At 41.5% G+C, this 18,795-nt stretch overlaps 1 protein-coding gene across 2 annotated transcripts; it reads right to left on the bottom strand.

The window, feature by feature from the left end:
- Window positions 1–1,153: 1,153 nt before the first annotated feature.
- On the bottom strand, window positions 1,154–13,607 carry LOC149302786 (interferon-related developmental regulator 1-like). Of its 2 annotated transcripts, none has more exons than XM_089482129.1 (12): window positions 13,568–13,607; window positions 9,874–9,984; window positions 7,773–7,854; window positions 7,058–7,182; window positions 5,443–5,600; window positions 4,934–4,984; window positions 4,687–4,847; window positions 4,419–4,527; window positions 3,082–3,216; window positions 2,816–2,944; window positions 1,654–1,749; window positions 1,154–1,243 (listed from the first exon to the last, which is right to left on the bottom strand). In XM_089482129.1, exons 1-12 carry the CDS (start codon window positions 13,605–13,607, stop codon window positions 1,154–1,156), a joined length of 1,287 nt encoding a protein of 428 aa, XP_089338255.1. The 2 variants fall into 2 exon arrangements, with proteins under 2 accessions (XP_089338255.1, XP_089338256.1); XM_089482130.1 differs by having other exon boundaries at window positions 9,874–9,978; window positions 13,571–13,607.
- Window positions 13,608–18,795: the final 5,188 nt, after the last annotated feature.

The raw sequence follows: 18,795 nt of genomic DNA, 5'->3' as shown, positions 1-18,795 counted from the left end.
GTTTGTTGGTAGCTGCTCTCATTGTGGGAAGTATATTAGTGTCAGAGTCGGTAGGTAAGTGTCTCCCTATTTGCCACTCTGTCCCATGATATGCCTTTTAACCCCCTATATGCCAGAGTGGCATATAGGGGGTTAAAAGGCATAACATGGGGCAGAGTGGCATATAGGAGGGTATACGGCATGCCTGGGGGCAGGTTGGTAAATAAGGAAATTAAAAAGAAAAAAAAAACAAAAAAAAAAAAATAAAAACCATGAATTATTATTTACTAGTAAAACTTTTTTCATATAGGGTTGTCTTATAATCAGACTCTTTCCTAAATTAATATTCAGATTTTGGGGGGTCGTTTTATAATCGAGCAAATACGGTACATATATTTTATTCTGCAAACTGTGGCAGTGCACTGAACTGTAGAATTTGAGAAATGACAAATCCACTTCAAATCATTTGCAACATACATAAGTTTAAGCACTGACAAGCGCACTAGTCAAAAAAAAAAAAAAAAGGCAAAGTCTAGGGTGAAAAATGACACCTAATAAAGTGTTAATCCTGCATTAAGGGATCCGTGTATTTACATGTTTATGCATAACAGTATACACACAAGCTTTATTTGTACCGCAAGACCTTGTATGGGTGATAATGGCAGCTGGAAGTACACCCTGCCAGTATATAAATCATTTCCCGTATAGCAGCTGGTTTATGAATGTGCCAGCAAAAACAGTGCAAATGATGGGATACATAGCAAAAGGTGAAGCAAATGTTTCTTTATTCAGATAAATCATTAGCGTTGGATTTCTTTTTTTAAAGTGTTAGTTCTAGGTCACAGTGGCCTGCATATGCAATGTACAGCAAACCTCACAGCGCTCATCCTGAACACATGGGAGTTATTTACAATTATGCAAAATTACACAATATATCCATTACATAGCGCTACATAATAAATGTGCAGTTTGTTTAAAATTACCAAAAGCTATTTCATTACTACAACAACCTGCCAAATGGGACCATTAACCAAATATATACACCCACAATAGGCTATTTATGTCTAACCTACTTAAATGTTAATGCTAATTAAATATTTCAAAAGCAGTTATGCAGACAGAAAGGATTGCCAACAAATTTCCATTGTAAGGATTGTTATTCCATGCTGAATTTTCAGAAAAACTCTCCAACATCTGCTCTCTTGTCCCGCAGCTTGCTCCGAGCTTTCGTGCGAGCTTTGAACGCCGCAGAGTTGTTCATGTGCTAAATAAAAAAAAAAAGAAAGGAAATACAAATTAGCAGCATTCAGAGCATTTGCACCAAACACACATAAAATAGGCTATAATACAATAAAATGTATTTGTATGGAAAAGTGTGAAATTATATACTTTCATTTTTATTAAGGGAAAGTTACTCCTGCAAAAAAAGGCTGCTGGCCCTGTGTCATTAGTGGTGTTCAGAATTTATCGCAGATTACCAAAGCAAGCTCTTTCTGCAAAAAAACTTTGGTCCTTCATTTAACAGTAGATGCATCATAAAACACCATGTGAAAATCTAAAGTGCTTTAAGATTGAATAGGCTGACCATAGAGAAATTACCTATTTCTGCCTGCAGTTTACTAATGTTCACGTTATTAAGCAGCTGGTACAGAAGTTAGCAAGCCAGTTACTTACCCTTTCACCACGAGACATTTTCATTGATTTGATAGTAGCTGTATCCAATAACAGGGGGGGACCGAGCTCAAAAATACTGCGCAGAAATACATTGGTCTAGGAATAAAAGTTCACTATTAATGAAGTAAGACACAGTTTTAGCAGACTCCAAACACCAAGAAAATGTAACGGCTTAGATTTAAATGCAAATAAATGTTTATGATCTTCACAATGTGCCACACAGTTGTATGAACAGTAAAAAGAACTAACAGTAGAGTATACCCTTCCAAGAATACTACTATGGCAAGCCTTTATTCCCAGCGGTAAAGTCATGATTGCTCTTGTTACAGAAGAAAAAAAAAAGGTGATGCAAGTAGTATGACTGGTCCACAATGGATAAGCATATTATTGCATCCCTTTACACACAAACATTGCACAAGGTTTAACCCGGATGTAATGTGCTCAAATAAACAGCACAGTGAACAATGAAAATGTATTTATCATACCCAGACAACTGGGGACAGAAACAGCTCCAAACTGTTCAGCAGCAATCCTTATAGTAAGTCCAAAGGAGTATAACACGTTATACTTTTCCGATGATAGATTAAAATAATCTTCACACAACACAACTACAATGTTTTATGGCCAAAAGATTTATTTAAAAAAAAAAAAATATCAGAATATACAATATAAAATCTGTATGTATAATTTGGAATTTTGTGTAGTACATCAAGTTATACATTCTTGTAAGTTCATCAGAAACGTTATCACAAATATACCTATGATGGGGTAACAGTCAGGAAAGTCTGGTGCCTCTCCCAGTTTGTATTCTTGGCCGAGATACACTTTTCTTTTTATTAAGTCTTTTCTGCATTTTTATTTTTTTTTATCACTTCTATGGTGGAGCCACCAAAAGGTATTTTCATGCTGAACAGCTATTGCTATATATGTATGCAGTATATGTGATAATTATGTGTGGCTGTTTTCCTTATGAATTTGTAATCATATATATTTTGATGTACTTTAAAAAAAATTTCCATAATATATTTGATACCATTTATAATAAAATACATATATTTTGGCCATAATACATTGTAGTGGTGTGTCAAGATTACCCACACTTATATTAGCGCTGCCCATTTTTGATGGCACACAAGGTGCGGACATTTAAACATTATCTTACCAGGAGATGATACTGCATGCCGGACCCAAACAGCTCCTTTAAAACTCCATACGTGAGCCTTTTCACCCAGCAGTCAATATGCATTCGCTCTCTTCCAAAACGAATCGTTTCAGACTGAAAGTCACCCTCCTGTACAGACAAAAAAAATCTAAAGTGAACTTTGAAGTTCACGACTGATTTAGAATTTGAGATGGAATTAAACTTCAGACAGCCCTGCATGTACATAGAAAACATTTAGCCAGCACAATTTAAAAAGCACTATATACCTCAACAGCTCTGAGGACATCACGAAACACAGAACGTTGCTTCCTTCTGTCTACTTTGGCTCTATGCTTGTTGCAGTCAGTAGCCAAGGCTTTCAGGGTTTGTGTTAGTGGCTCCAAATCCTCGTAATAAAAGTCCTGCACAGAAAAACATTAAGGATTACTCAGAACCCACACTTACAAGAGTTTATTGCATTGGAGATCATACGAAGGAATCGGAACACTACTTTAAAGAACTTCTATTTTAGGTTTAAATAAAGAGGAAGATCAGCAAAAGATATGCCAAGGGAGATACTCCAGTACAGACAGCAAGAAATAGGACACTGAACAAAGCTGCCCAAGAGTATGTCTTTAGCTGAATTATGTTTGTAGGTTCATCAAAGCAGATCATTTTTATACAGGATTTTCTTCCTTGCTATGAATTCCATGCTATTCACCAAAATATCAAAGCACTCATATGTTTACAAGATGGAACTGTTTTCTGAGCACCTATTGGTAAAAACTTCCAAAAACTTATTTAAAAAGGACTTACCTTAATCAAATCACTTTTACCTGGACAGTTTCTACCAAATACAGAACTAGTAGAGCCTGGGAAAAAAAATCTGCAAAGGCGAGGTATTTACATTTCTGACTGCTGGATGACCATGTGCCTCCGGATTCAGAAAACCTCCTAAACACAATTTATTTCCCATGATTGATGTCCGGCAGGGCCAAATGCTGATGTGCTTTGAATGTAGCTCATCTGGCATTTCTTTGATAGAACAAAACTAGGCAGTGTTAAAAAACAGGTCACCAGGACAACTGTTCTTTCCAGTTGCAGTTTACATTGTAGAACATTGAAAGCCAGCTTCCAGGTTAAAAAAAAAAAAAAAAATGGAACTATTTAAAGTCACTCATTTTGTTATAACCAAAAACTACAGCAGTAAAAGAGTGCTATATATGGTGCTCTGGCTATCTTATCTTAAAAAAAAAAAAAAAATCAAAGAAATAGTGAATTCCATTCTATTGCATTGACTGTTAACCCCACAATATATTAGCATATTTATACTACCCTTGCTCTACATAAGTATGGCAAACACTTATATTTCATTAATGAGGCCACCGCATGTCACTTCTGAACAGCATTTGCCTATTTTGGCAGTTCACAGGCAACCCTTAAATGGCCTTAAATATACACAAATTTTGCATATTTTGAGGACTATACTGTTTTCACAGTTGCCTATTATACTTTTTACAAAACAATGTACATATTTTAGTGTTACATAAAATTGGAACTGAATATTAATGACGTTCAGGGTTTTGCTACAATACAGGGTCTAAACCTTTGATCAGATACATACACTTTCAGCGTCCCGCGCAAGCTCAAACAGAAGAGCCAGAGTCTCGCCAGCTGCAATCCTCATGTTCACATCACCACAAGATAGTAGCTGTGGGATTTTATGCATATGGCTGTGAAATAATAAGATACACTAGTCAACAATAAAACGCTACCGAGCACGGCTACATGTTTGTGGGAGCAGACTCCATTAATTGGTGACAAACATCTGGTTCCCTGTCTCACATCGTTCATGGAGCGGACATTGTGGGGTATTATAAAAGGTTACTTACATGTCTAGCTTCTTCTTTACTTCGCTTGTATGGCAAATGGTCAGCAACAGTGCCCATGAAAGAAGGGCCTGGATGTGCAGCGCTGAACAGTCGCTCCCACCTTCGGAACGATACTGCTTTGTGAAGACATTCTCCAGACACTCCATCGTTGTGTACAAATCCTGAAAATGACTTTACAATTAACCACATGAACGCATCAACAAAGAAACCGAAAGAAAAAAAAAAAATATTCCAAATACATTCTTACCTCAATATCATCAGAAGCAATGAAGCAACAAAGCCCCAAGTATGTTGCACACTATTGGAGGAAAACATTGTTAGAACAATTGTGCGGGTCTATCATATGCCACAATACCACAATAAGTGGAGCCCAACACCATTTTATACTACCTAAAGCAATACTAACGAAATTTACCTTTAATGTTAGAAAAGCAGACTATGATACATAAAGAGATTGAAACTACAGAGCTTGGAAATGACGAATTCTAGAAAACATTTGAATTAACCTGGCCAGAGGTTTTTACAACAGCACAGTCAATCTATAATTCAACGTGCTGCTAAGTACTGACACTGCTCTACTGAAAAGCTTCTGTTACAGAGAACAATCTGGCCAGTGCAAGAGACAATTGTTCTTTCCTGATTACTTCCACTTGTTGCACCCTAAACAATGCGTTCACAGATCGGTTTATGTGTGGACTGCTCTAATAGAGGAACAAAGCATGCACACTGGTAATAAACTTTTCTCCAAACACTCACAGCTTGCCGTGCCTGTATGGCTGCACTTCTGTCGCAAATGATTGTCCTGAGAACAGGTGCCAGAGATCGGAAAACCTCCTCACTTTCCATTCCTGACCCCAGCTGACAACAAAGCAGGCACGCCACGGCAGCAGCTACACGCTGTTCTTCGGATTTACCTGGAAAGAAAGCCATTGTCAGCAATGACAAGCATTTTTCTACCATGTACTGTACCTCAATCAGTGGTAGAAATTAGCTACTTCTTTCATGGGGCCAATACATCCCTATAGAAATATTTTAAGCGACAAAATGCAAAACCTCAAAATTACCCTCTAATGTAAGAGCAGACAAAGGTTTAGAAAGCTTGTTACTACAGATATTTCTTTAGATGATATTTTGTAAAATATCTTCTCTAGCAACGAAACTTAAACATTATGTAAAATACCCTATAAAATATACACATACACACATATACAAACACACACATACACACACATATATACGCATATATATACACTAGGGCTGCAACTAACGATTATTTTAATAATCGATTAGTTGGCCGATTATTTTATTTTTCTGAAAAGAGGTGGACTATTACTGTTCAAGAAACTTTGCACCCGGCACTTTGCACCTGGCACTTTGCACCCGGCACTGGCACTTTGCCCCACCCCTGGCACTTTGCACCCGGCACTGGCACTTTGCCCCACCCCTGGCACTTTGCACCCGGCCCTGGCACTTTGCACCCAGAACTTTGCACCCAGCCCTGGCACTTTGCACCCAGAACTTTACACCCGGCCCTGGCACTTTGCACCCGGCACTTTGCACCCGGCACTTTGCACCCGGCACTTTGCACCCAGCCCTGGCACTTTGCACCCAGCCCTGGCACTTTGCACCCAGCCCTGGCACTTTGCACTGTGCCCCTGCACCCAGTCTCCAACTCTGCCCTGCACCCAGCCCTGCCCCCACATTCTGCCCTGCCCCCACTCTGCTCTGCACCCACACTCACACTCTGCCCTGCACCCAGTCCCCAACTCTGCCCTGCACCCCCACCCCCACTCTGCCCTGCACCCAGTCTCCTGCCCTGCCCCCACACTCACACCCTGCCCTGCATTCCTACCCTGGCCTGCCCCCCCCACCCCCACTCTGCCCTGCATCCCCTGAAACCCCACCCCCACCCCCGCGAACCGCTCTGTGCGAACGGAGCCACTCGCACAGAGCGAACCGCAACTAAAAGAAGGCGCGTGTAGCGGAAGCGGGGAACGCTCGCGGAGGTAAGTAAAAGGAGCCGAGTGCTCCAACAACGAATCGATCACTCGATTAATCGATAACGGAAATCGTCGACAACGATTTCCGTTATCGATTATTATCGATTTTATCGATTCGTTGTTTCAGCCCTAATATACACACACACACACACACACACACACACACATATACACTGCTGTGAAAACAGAACAAAGCTCACTCGTATGCGTCACACTTTCATTTCTACCCATAACTTAAATGTAAGTTTAGGTAAAACAATTCTGCACATTTTTACAGTCACATTTTGTGCTTACAAATAAGCTCTTATACAGCATTACTATAATGGCAGGTTTAGGAACACTTCGCAAGAAGTTCTGCTAGATTCACTTACCTTTCTTCAAGCAGCGCTCGATGCAATCTGTTAAAGTGAGCCTGCGTTCCAGAATAAAATCATACACTAGCTTGGAGGACAGCCCTGTCTTCAGACCTTCAAGGGCAGCTTGTCTGGTTTTCGCACTGTTAGTAACAAGCATGTTTGATTACTCATCTGCACATAAAGGGAAAAAATACACCAGCTTTCCCAACCATGTTTTGGGGCACGTGTGCAAGTATATCATCATTTAAAGGGATGGGCTCTGTAAAACGTTGTCTTAAGTAATTAACGGGCTTAACAGACCGTCATCTTAAAATTATTTTAACAGAATGGGTTGGATACACAATTTTAAATAGTTTTAGCGTCATAACACCAAAGTTTCTTATTTTATAAGCACACCCCATTTTCCTACAACGGATGCATTCACATCACAAAGGACTATATTCACAGGCAGCACATTAGACAATTTCACATTTCCAGCACTATGTGGAGAATGACCACACAGCTATTCATTAACTCTTGTGTTTAATCACGTAAAACTGGAAATTTACAGTTTGCCCAACAATCGAACGAAAATAAAATGAGCATCTGTTAAGTGTTTTTACTCTTATCCTGTTAGAACACAAAAACATGCTCATCAGGTTCTTCTAGGGAAGAGAAATGTTTTTCTCTTAAGTAGTAACTGAATGTGCCAATTCCCTAGGTTTGTGGTGGGCCAGTTAATTACACACACCTCTTATCCATTGTAAGATCAATGAGCCCTTTCAGTTTGTATTCAAAGTCTTCTTGTGCAGCATCTTCATCAACTTCACCACCTACAGCAGAACATTTAGAGGTTTAAAGTAGGGCTGCCACTAACAATTATTTTAATAGATTAGTTGGCCAATTTTTTCCATTAATCGATTAATCTGATAAAAAAATGCAATTTTTTTAAATTTAAAATAATGTAATAAAAAAACGTACAATTTACACTTTCATCTCTATTGCAATGGCCTCTCTCTATTCACCTTATTTTACTGACATAATAAAAGCTACAAGAACCTAAACACTGTGTCTCAAACTAGGTTTTCATAAAAAGTTATTAGTAAATATTAATTCATATGTTAACTATTTTTCATATTTAATAAAAACTATGAGAAAAAAGCCTTGTTTATATTTTTTTTTATTTACCAAACTGCCCCCAGTTATGCACATCTGACCCCCAGCTTGCCACTCTGCCCCCATATATGCCTTATACCTCCTATATGCCAGAGATTCCACTGTGCCCCCGATATGCCTTATACTCCTTATATGCAACTGAGCCCCCTGATATACCTTTTACCCCAGATATGTTTTATGCCCCCCTGATATGCCTAATATCGATATGCCTTATACCCCCTATAGGCCCTGAAATTCATAATACCCCCCATACACCACTATAACTCACCCATACACCACTCTGCCTCCTCCTCCCCCCTCCCATACTCCACTCTGCCTCCTCCTCCCCCCTCCCATACTCCACTCTGCCTCCTCCTCCCCCCTCCCATACTCCGCTCTGCCTCCTCCTCCCCCCTCCCATACTCCGCTCTGCCTCCTCCTCCCCCCTCCCATACTCCGCTCTGCCTCCTCCTCCCCCCTCCCATACTCCGCTCTGCCTCCTCCTCCCCCTCCCATACTCCACTCTGCCTCCTCCTCCCCCCTCCCATACTCCACTCTGCCTCCTCCTCCCCCCTCCCATACTCCACTCTGCCGCCTCCTCCCCCCTCCCATACTCCACTCTGCCGCCTCCTCCCCCCTCCCATACTCCACTCTGCCGCCTCCTCCCCCCTCCCATACTCCACTCTGCCGCCTCCTCCCCCCTCCCATACTCCACTCTGCCTCTTGTCAGCAATGGAGGTTCAGAAGACACCAGGGAGCCGGGTAGAGAGGCAGAGCGGTGTATGGGAGGGTGGCTCCCATACACCCCTCTGACTCCTCCTCCCTCCCATACACCGCTCTGCCTCTCTCCCGACTCCGTTGCTGACTGGCACTTTCACTGCAGCTTCATAGAAGCCTCAGCGTAAGTGAAGGGCAGTAACTGAGGCTGTCTGTGCTGACAGAGGATGATTCTCTGTCAGCCGGTGGGGGTCTGCACGATGCGCACAGACAGCCTCCGTTACTGCCTGTCAGCAATGGAGGTTCACAAAGCACCAGGGAGTCGGGAGAGAGGCAGAGCAGTGTATGGGAGGGGGAGGAGTCAGAGGGGTGTATTGAAGTGGAGGGGGGAGGCGGAAGTTGTCTGTGCGCATCGCACGGACACCCACCAGCCGACAGTGAGGGGAATCCAGGTCCCCTGCAGCGTTGCGGGGGATCTGGATTCTAGTGTTATAATCCGATCTCTGTTTGAGGTCGGATTATATAAGGAGAGGAGTTTTGCTCTGAAAAAACCTTTATAATCGATAAAAATCAATTAGTTGTTTCAGCCCTAGTTTAAAGTGATGTTAAATGGCATATGATGGCAAGAATATCAATTTAACATACGATAGCTGAGAGGTCCCGTTTAAATTTACAAAGATTCTGCAGAATACCACCATTTGCCTTAACCTCAGCTACTTTCTATGCAAGGAACACATCTTATATACTACTTACTATCAGTTGGCTCCAGGCAGAGGCTACTGACGCTGGGGCAGAAAAATCATGTTGACTCAATAGGAGCTCCTTCCTGCCACAAGAAACCACAGAGCTGCAGCTTCTCACCAAGTACTACTGCCCCCCCCCCCCCAACTTTTGACATAGCATATGAAAGTATGTAACGATTTTTCATATGCATTAAGGTGCGGTTTATAAAAATGTTTATGTAAACATCAAAAACATACCATCTTCCACAAAGCTGGGGGCATCACTAACGCTGCTGCAGTGACTCATTGTTTCCACTGACGAATCATCATCGCTGAACGGCTGAACATTTCTTGCCCGACCACCTAGAGAAAAAATAAAAGTTCAAAACCGGTCATTTTGAAGTTTTGATTTTGAACAGCTGCAAGTGGGTCAAGGAAACTATAAAAAGTATATAGTACTTTTTAAGTATAAAAAGTACTAGGCTTTAGAAACAGGTATTCTTATTTTATAGATAAGATCACTAAAACAATCAGTGGCAAAAGAAAGCATAAAAACTGTCAATGTTGACATTTTTAACGCGGCATATGGAGACTCAAGAAACCAAAGTTCTCAAAAATAGCTGCTCCCCCCCCCCCCCCCCCCTCAGTTAAACTAAAGCGCAGAGCTTTAACCGGCAGCTAACGGAGCCGTCGGGGAAGATCGTTTGCATGCTGGAAGCCCTCATCTTCCCAACATGATTCAGAAAATAAGTGCTTTTTTATTACATGTAGATTAAAATGAAATAAGGTGGGAGCTTTTATTTGTGAAATATATTGCCAGTTTTTAATGTCCACTTAATGTTTGCCAAGTCAGAGCTACAGAGCCAAGCATCTAAGATGCAAGATTTATAAAAAGTTGTTAAAAATAGAGGCATAACTTGTAAAGAACTATAAAAAATAGAAAGATACTGTAACCAACTGCTGTACACAAAAAATCATGTCATTTTTGTGATATGCACAATTTTAAACACTACTGGGTAAACGGCAATATGCTGTTTAGAAGGACACCTATGACATCACTATGTTGCATGGATCAAGCTTTTATTTATTTTTAACAATGCTGGCCAGCTGATCGCAATATAAGTTGGCAAAATGCAGCCATTTACTTTTGGACATGCACTGGTTACCATAGAAGCAAGTAGCCATATTGGGCGGCCGCTCCATGGACTTATTTCTGTTAACAGAGGCTGTCAAGTGGTCAGACAAATCAGCAGTAGAGATGGGAAGGTCTAGGAAAAACACAGAAAAATTGAGAAAAAAATGTTCCTGTTTTTTCCCCCAAACTATATTACATGGAGACCTTTGTGAAAGATGCAATGTGTCCCCATTCGACTGGCACAAATAATGCCAGTTACTTAACTTTTTCATTTACAATTGGTGCCAAGGTGCAAATCTGATCGGGCGATTGTGATCGCTCTGCCCATCCAATCCATGTAGAAGGATTAGAGGCGATCTTTTATTTTTTTCGTTGGTGGTTTATTTATTTTGTTGCATTTGAGGAAAGGGTAGGGTTACTTGTTCTCATGTGTAGCTGAAATGTAACAAAATGTTAAATTTATAAAACTACTAAACTCTACATTTTTTTTTTTTTTTTTTTAAATTGTCCTGAAAATTTACATTTTTTTCAGAAATGTTTTTTCCATGGCTTCAAAATTTCCAGAAATGTTACATCTCTACTCTTGAGGAAGGTCATGAGTAAATGCAAGGCATTATGTAGTTGTGTACCATTAAGGGTCTGGATTTCCAGGTGATGTCAGCAGTAAGGGGACCTGGAAGGGAACGCCCAATCGTGGGGTCGGCCATTTAAAACTGTAAAAGTTTTCCAGTTACATGAGATGCTGGCTTCGGCTGTCGGGGGGGGGGGGGGGGGGTCTGGCTGACAGCCTGATCCCCCGTGTAGCGGCAGGGATGTGTCCCTGCCACTGTAAGAAGGGCAGGACATACCAGTATAGCCATAGGGGTTTCTTGGGATGCGTTTTATGGACAACCGGTACATCCATAGGGGATTGAAGGGATTAATTTAAGCATTACAAAACAGAAAACAAAATGTGGCCTCAGACAGCCAATCCAAAAACTTCTGTCCTGCTATCAACTTACAATAGAGTATACGCTTTGTGCTTAATAGTAATAACAGCCCCCAATACAGAATCCGACTGATGTTCTTAAACGTAACAAAACATGCAGTGCTCTTTAGTTGTTCCATTTGTTTATTAATCCAAAGGAAGCTTCACCATGTTAACACATGGAAAAGGGTAATATCCATTTAAATAGTAGCAGGGCTCTCTCCACCTAATGTATCGGTTTGTCTAGGCTCATCATGCCCCCTGAATATACGTATTGTAATAAGTGCTGTGTAAATTGTTTACACTATATAAATAAAAGATAATAACCTGCACATGTCATTTAACATGTCCGGTAGCTTGGACTTTTCCCACAAGTTTAAATGGGTACCCATGCCAAGTTTTTACTCTGTGACGCCAATAGGTATTTTCCAACAATCCATATCTGATCATCACACATGAGCATAGCGCTGGCTTTCTGCCATCATGACTCATGTGGACCACAACCAGCAGATCAGCTGTCCCCACTAAGCTATTTATCGTACCAAAAGCATGAGTTAGCAGACACCGATGAGTTGCATAAATGTGTAAGCTGGCCTTCAATGACCTCAGCAGCATGAGGTAAAACAAGGCGAGAGGCCAAAGAGCCAACTTACAGGCTACATCTACTGCTTTTGAGCTCAGGAAAATAACAGAGTGGCAAGAGAGCACAATTAGATCTGTTCAAATTAAACACCCTTTCACTGCATCGATGGTCATGAGATCCGAGCTCGGTACTAAAATGCTCAGCTGTCACTTTATGACACTTTTGTAACAAGAATCAACTAGCAGAAGCCATTTATGAAAGATGTTGCAACTTTAAGAAACTTTTAACAGAGTGACCCGTTACTTCTACCCTTCTATGTAGTCACGTTGTTAAAGCATGACGCACAACAGTCATTTGTGGGCATTCCAGCCGTGTTGTCTTGGACTAAGCTGCTAAACAAACACTGACACATTATACTGCCTGTGCTACCTAGAATGACTCAGTCTTAAACACACATGTGGACACTAATAATGAAAGCCTATTGAGAATCGGACCTCACTAGCACTACCATAAAGAACAAGCTCATGTGGTGTTTACACAGGTCATCCAAAATATCACATGATGGACAACGTCAGCCCCCAGACTGTAGATATAGAAAGCTTACTGGAACACAATGAGATGAAAAGCTAAACAAATGTAAACGGCACGACATAAAGAAAAATATTTACTTTTCCAGAATATTCCCTTCATGTTGAACGCTGATCCAAACATTTAATAAAGTACCAGGGGGGAAACTGACCACTCCCCCCAAAAAAAAAAAAAAACACGCGTGGATATGAAATCCCACACTGATCTGCAGCCATGAACGACAGGCTGCATGTACGAAAGCACAAAGCAGCAGCCGTCCAAGATCGCCTTTCCATTACTGGCCTTTTTAACACACATGGAAGGAAAGCCAGCAGTGACGTCACGGGGAAGCTGACGCATCAAACATTTTCCCCTAAACGGTATGTAGGGCGCGGGGTTTGTGTGAATTTTGCTATCCTTTCGCATCAAACCAGACGCACTTCGCACACACCATAACTTGATTTAACAGAGTCCTATTAAAGCCCACAATTTGTCCTATAGCATCTTCTGAAAACACGCCCTAATGCCGGTATAGACCGGCTCGAGGGCGCGCATTGATTCACGGTATATGTAGTTCTTTATGACTTCGCCACCCGCGTGATTGTATGCGTTACGATAGGAGTGAGGACCACAAGACCCACAATGCCTTTCGCATACACCGCAATCAGGCCTGATCTGCCAAAAATAAGGGGCCCTTGCTTACCGGCGGGCCGGCTATTCCCCTTCTTGGATTTAGGCATGTCCGCCGAATTAGATCACACTTTCGTTTCCCGGCCTAGATCAAGTAGCGGTCGAGTCTTGCCTCCGGTTTCTCTGTGTGTTTAGTAATAATCAGCCGATGGAAGAGCACTTTTTACTAAAACGTCTCTCAGGAATAAGGTTTGAATTCTCTATCGGCAGAGGTGAAAAATGCTTCAAGGAAGAAAAAGTGAATGAAACTCCGGTGAAGGCCTGTGAATAAAGACGATACATTTTACCTCTCAAGACCTCGGGATTGAGCAGAAAGTGCCGAGGCTTCAGCTTTTATAACAGCGGTCGCTGACGTTACAAGGAGGGGTGACCGATCAAACCAATCCTGTCCCCTAGCGTTGTCTTTTTACTGAGGCAGCCATTTTCCTTTTGGGAAAGAAACAGCGAATTTGTTAAGTGCAGTGTTACTTCTTTGGATATATATATATGTATATATATATATACCGTATATATATATAAAATCATGTTGGTATTTCCCACATACATATTTCACACCTATTAATGACGAGAATGATAACATCAAAGATGATTAAGCACTGACAAGTTTTTCTCTTGGACAGCTCAGCCTTGGGTCAGCAGGGCACAAGTTGAAACACCTTGGGGTGTATTCACTAAATCTGAATTTTGCAGGCAGAAGGGGAAATTCTTGTCAAGTGTTTTATTAAACTATCTGTTATGCTGGCAAACTCAGCCTTACTGTTTATGTTAATGAGTTTCATTTTGGTTGGCAAAAAAACAAAATTGCCAATGTTCATTTATGCATCATCGCCTCTTAATATGTCAATCCGAGTGCTTAGCATTGCTGGCGCTGTATAACACATGATAATAACAATAATCAAAGGGGTATTTACGCTGGGCACTGCCCTAGGCTTTACTGAGGGCAGCGCTCCATGGCTACCATCCCTATAGTGTAAATGGTCAGGTTAACGAAAATCAAACATCTTCCTTGTAACCATCCTGTTGAGCAGTGTCTGGACCTGTCTGTGTAGGCCAATAAAGAATAAAATGTAGCTGATAATAATAATAATCATAATACTGTACTTTAAGAAAGAATTGATTTACACATATCTATTTATTTATGTGCTGACATTCACCCTTTTCAAAAACCAGCATGAATATTTCCTCTGAGGTCATTTGAAACTATTTTGCATATGTTCTATAATTCTGGAAATATTAATAAAAAACGGGTCACTTTTTTCACACAGAGATTATTGTGCTCAACCTGAAGGGCACTGTGAGGATCATCGGTCACCAAAAGAAGGGGAGATGCTTTCTGGCGGTACTGGCTGAGGCTTGGATCACGCTTCCGAAATATTGAGCCAAGCCTGGCACCAAGAGTCAAGTCCTATTTATATAACTGTATAGATAAAGTGTAATAAAGTGTATTGTCCCAGGCTTCCAAGAAACATGGCAAAGTGTAACAATCAGATGTTCCTAAAACAGCAGATTGATGTGACCTCTGTTAGTCCTTGGGGCAGGGGATCTGACAGGATGATACAGAGTTTCGAGGCAGACAAGAACATGTAAGGTAAACTATGTGATAAATCAAGAGGAGAGTAGACTGAATGCAGCATTAAGCCACATAAAGGGAATTGGTTTATTTAACTATTCTTGCAACACATTCCTTTACGTGGAAAAGAGTACCAGATGTACTTGTAGTTGCCCAGCTTCCAGAATGTGACACTAAAGATACCATATTGAAGCAGTTGGTAAGTTTCTAAGACTCCAAATATACCCTGGGTATACTCTGTGATCCATGTGTATAGCGAGGGAAGTTTGCACACCATACCCAATGCATTGTCATTGCCTGAGCAACCATAATCTCCTGCTCCCCAGGACAGGTACACAAACTTACTACATATAAACCATTTCTAAATAAAAAAAACACCCAGTTACAAAATATATTTATGTATTTGCTTGATGGCAGCTAGTTAAAGTGTCAATAATATTGATTAATTATGATTATCTTTTATTTATATAGCTCCAACAATTTATGCAGTGCTTAATACAATACATATATTCAAGGGGTATGACAAGATGAGAATTGACAGACTATGACAAACCGATTCATTAGGTGGAGGGAGCCCTGCTCGCAAGCTCACGATCTTGAGGGAATGGGGTGACAAACATAAGGCACAGAGAAAAGGTGAGAGGTAGTGTGGTGGTTGTATCAATGACAAGGAAGTTCTAGCAGCTAAGATGGAACGCTTCTCTGAAGAAGTGAGTTTTGAGATGTTTCTTGAATGTTGGAAGGGAGGGTGAATGCTGATGGTTCGGTGGAAGTAGATTCCAGAGATATAGGGCAGCCCGAGTGATGTCTTGTAGACGGGAAAAGGAAGAGGTGATAAGTGAGGAGGAGAGCCTTAGCCCATGGGAAGAACGTAAGGATCGAGTAGGAGAGTATTTGCTTATGAGGGCAGAAATGTATGGAGGACCTTATATGTTAGTACCAGGATTTTAAATTTAATTTAATAGGGAGCCAGTGGAGGATTTCACAAAGTGGGGAAGCAGAAGAGAAGCGGTGTTCAAGGAACATAAGCCTAGCAGCAACATTAAGGACAGACTGCAGAGAGTAGAGGCAGTGGAATGCCAACCAGAAGAATGTTGCAGTAGTCAAGACAGGAAATGATAAGTGAATGAACCAGAGTTTTTGTGGATTCTTGGGTGAGGAATGGGTGGATGCGAGAGATGTTTTTTAGGTGGAAGTGGCAGGATCTGGCGAGGGATGAAGCAGAGGTTTGAGTCAAAGATGACCCCAGGGCATCAAGCCTAGTTAGTAGGAGAGCTAGTCGTGTTGTTAATGGTGATAGAAAATTCAGGTAGTGGATTGGAGATGGAAGGAGGGAAGATAATGAGTTCAGTTTTAGAAAGATTACGTTTCAGGTAGCGTTGCGACAAGCAGTTAGTAATATGGGACGAGAGACGGTGAGAGAACTGGATGATACTGGAGGCTAAATTAGTTGATTAGTTTGCCAAGAGATGAAGTATAAAGAGAGAACAGCAGTGGGCCAAGGATTGAATCTTGGGGGACACCAACTGAAAGTGGAAGGGGTGATGATGTGTTGCCAGAGAAGCTGACAGAGAAGGAACGGTTAGGCAGATATGAGGAGAGTCAAGAAGAAGGTGGTGATCAACAGTATCAAAAGCAGCAGAGGGATCAAATAGTATTAGAATGGAGAAGTGACCTTTTGCTTTGGCAGAGATCAAGCCATTGGAGACTTTTGTTAGAGACGTTTCAATAGAGTGAAGGGGTTTGAAACCAGACTGTAGAGCAGGGGTCCTCAAACTTTTTAAACAGGGGGCCAGTTCACGGTCCCTCAGACCGTTGGAGGGCCGGACTATAGTTTAAAAAAAAAACTATGAACAAATACCTATGCACACTGCATATATCTTATTTTGAAGTGAAGAAACAAAACGGGAATAAATACAATATTTAAAATGAAGAACAAGTAAAGTTAAATCAACAAATATACCCTCCCCCCCTACCCACTATATATCCTCCCACCCACTATATACCCTCTCCCCCCTAGCCACTATATATCCTCTCCCCCCTACCCACTATATATCCTCTCCCCCCTTACCCACTATATGTCCTCTCCCCCCTTACCCACTATATATCCTCTCCCCCCTTACCCATTATATATCCTCTCCCCCCTTACCCATTATATATCCTCTCCCCCCTTACCCATTATATACCCCCCCCCTCACCTTGAAGTCCAGCGACGGGAGCACGAGGCTTCTTTCTTCCTGCACCGCTCGCTGGTGCCCGCTGCTTCACTGCTGAGCGCCGTAATATGACGTCATATTTCAGCGCCCAGCAGTGAAGCAGCGGGCACCAGCGAGCGGCTTTTAAAGGCTGTCTTCTTTTTTTTGATGCGCATCAGTGTTTAAAAGCCGATTGCTGGTGCCGGCTGTTTCACTGCTGAGCGCCGCAATATGCCGGCATATTGCGGCGCTCGGTTGCCATGGGTGCGCGCATGGGACGTCAGTGACGTCGCTGCGTACGCCTGCTCCCGGCGGTCCCCGCGTTTTTAAAGTAAACGCGTGCCGCAGGGACTTCACAGAGGCATCCTTGTGTTTCGAAAGCATCTTTCGGAACACATGGATGTCCTGAGGCAAAAACACCTGGCGGGCCGGGTAAATGTGCCCCGCGGGCCGTAGTTTGAGGACCCCTGCTGTAGAGGGTCAAGGAGGGAATAAGAAGAGAGGAAGTTAGTAAGGTGATTGTACACAATCAGCGGCAGGATCTGGCGAGATGGGATCTGAGGAAGGATTTTTTAGAATGGGTGTGATTAGTGCATGCTTGAAAGCTGTTGGTACAGTTCCAGATGATAGAGAAAGATTAAATAGGTGGGTAACTGATGGACCAAGGGATGGACATAGAGACTTTGTGAGGTGTGATGGGATGGGGTCAAGGGGACAAGTTGTTGGGTGAGAGGAAGAAAGAAGAGTGGCTATCTCTTCTTGAGTTGTAAGGGAAAGGCAGTTAGTATGGGGTGGGATTCATATTGTTATTACACAAAAAAATACAGTCTTTACTTAAATACTGTATTGCAGTAGAAGATTTATGTTATGCTTGGGCATTGTTTGTGTTATAACTATGTGTGTATGTCCCTGGTGTATGTTCAAGCAACACAAACATGGCTTTCTGATCATGGCTTTGCATACAGTATGGTTCAGCTGTGTGTTTAATAGGTGGAGCAGTAGCTCTAAGGCAACCAGGTGGCCCCAGAGACAGCACTAACATAGCTAGGGTAAACAGCTACCAGATTACCTCTCACATACCTGTAGTGTTCTTAGCATGGTGACAATTGGTTACATTTTTATTATGAACAGTTTGTTTATTTGGAGAGAAACTACAGCTTCAAGAAGAAATACTGTAAGGTAAAACTGTGTTGTGTTTGCAATACACTGAACATTATAGTGTAAAATAGTTAATTGTATCCTCTATTGAGAAAGTTTTTGCTAACTAGTTGCTCCAGCCAAAGCCTGCTTTCCCTTTTATATATATATATATATATATATATATATATATATATATATATATATATATATAAGGTTATAACACTTACAATGGCCAATCATTATTACTCTATTATTTTATTACTGTATTCTATATCTCAAAATTACAACATCTTACAATATGCTGAGATGTAAGCATTCTTTTTTTGTAGATAA

The sequence above is a fragment of the Sceloporus occidentalis genome, unplaced genomic scaffold (assembly GCF_023333645.1).
Source record: "Sceloporus occidentalis isolate IW3139 unplaced genomic scaffold, rSceOcc1.0.p SCAF_17, whole genome shotgun sequence".
NCBI lineage: Eukaryota > Metazoa > Chordata > Lepidosauria > Squamata > Phrynosomatidae > Sceloporus > Sceloporus occidentalis.
Note: the sequence above shows the minus strand (reverse complement) of the source record. Positions and strands in the feature narration are given on the sequence as shown.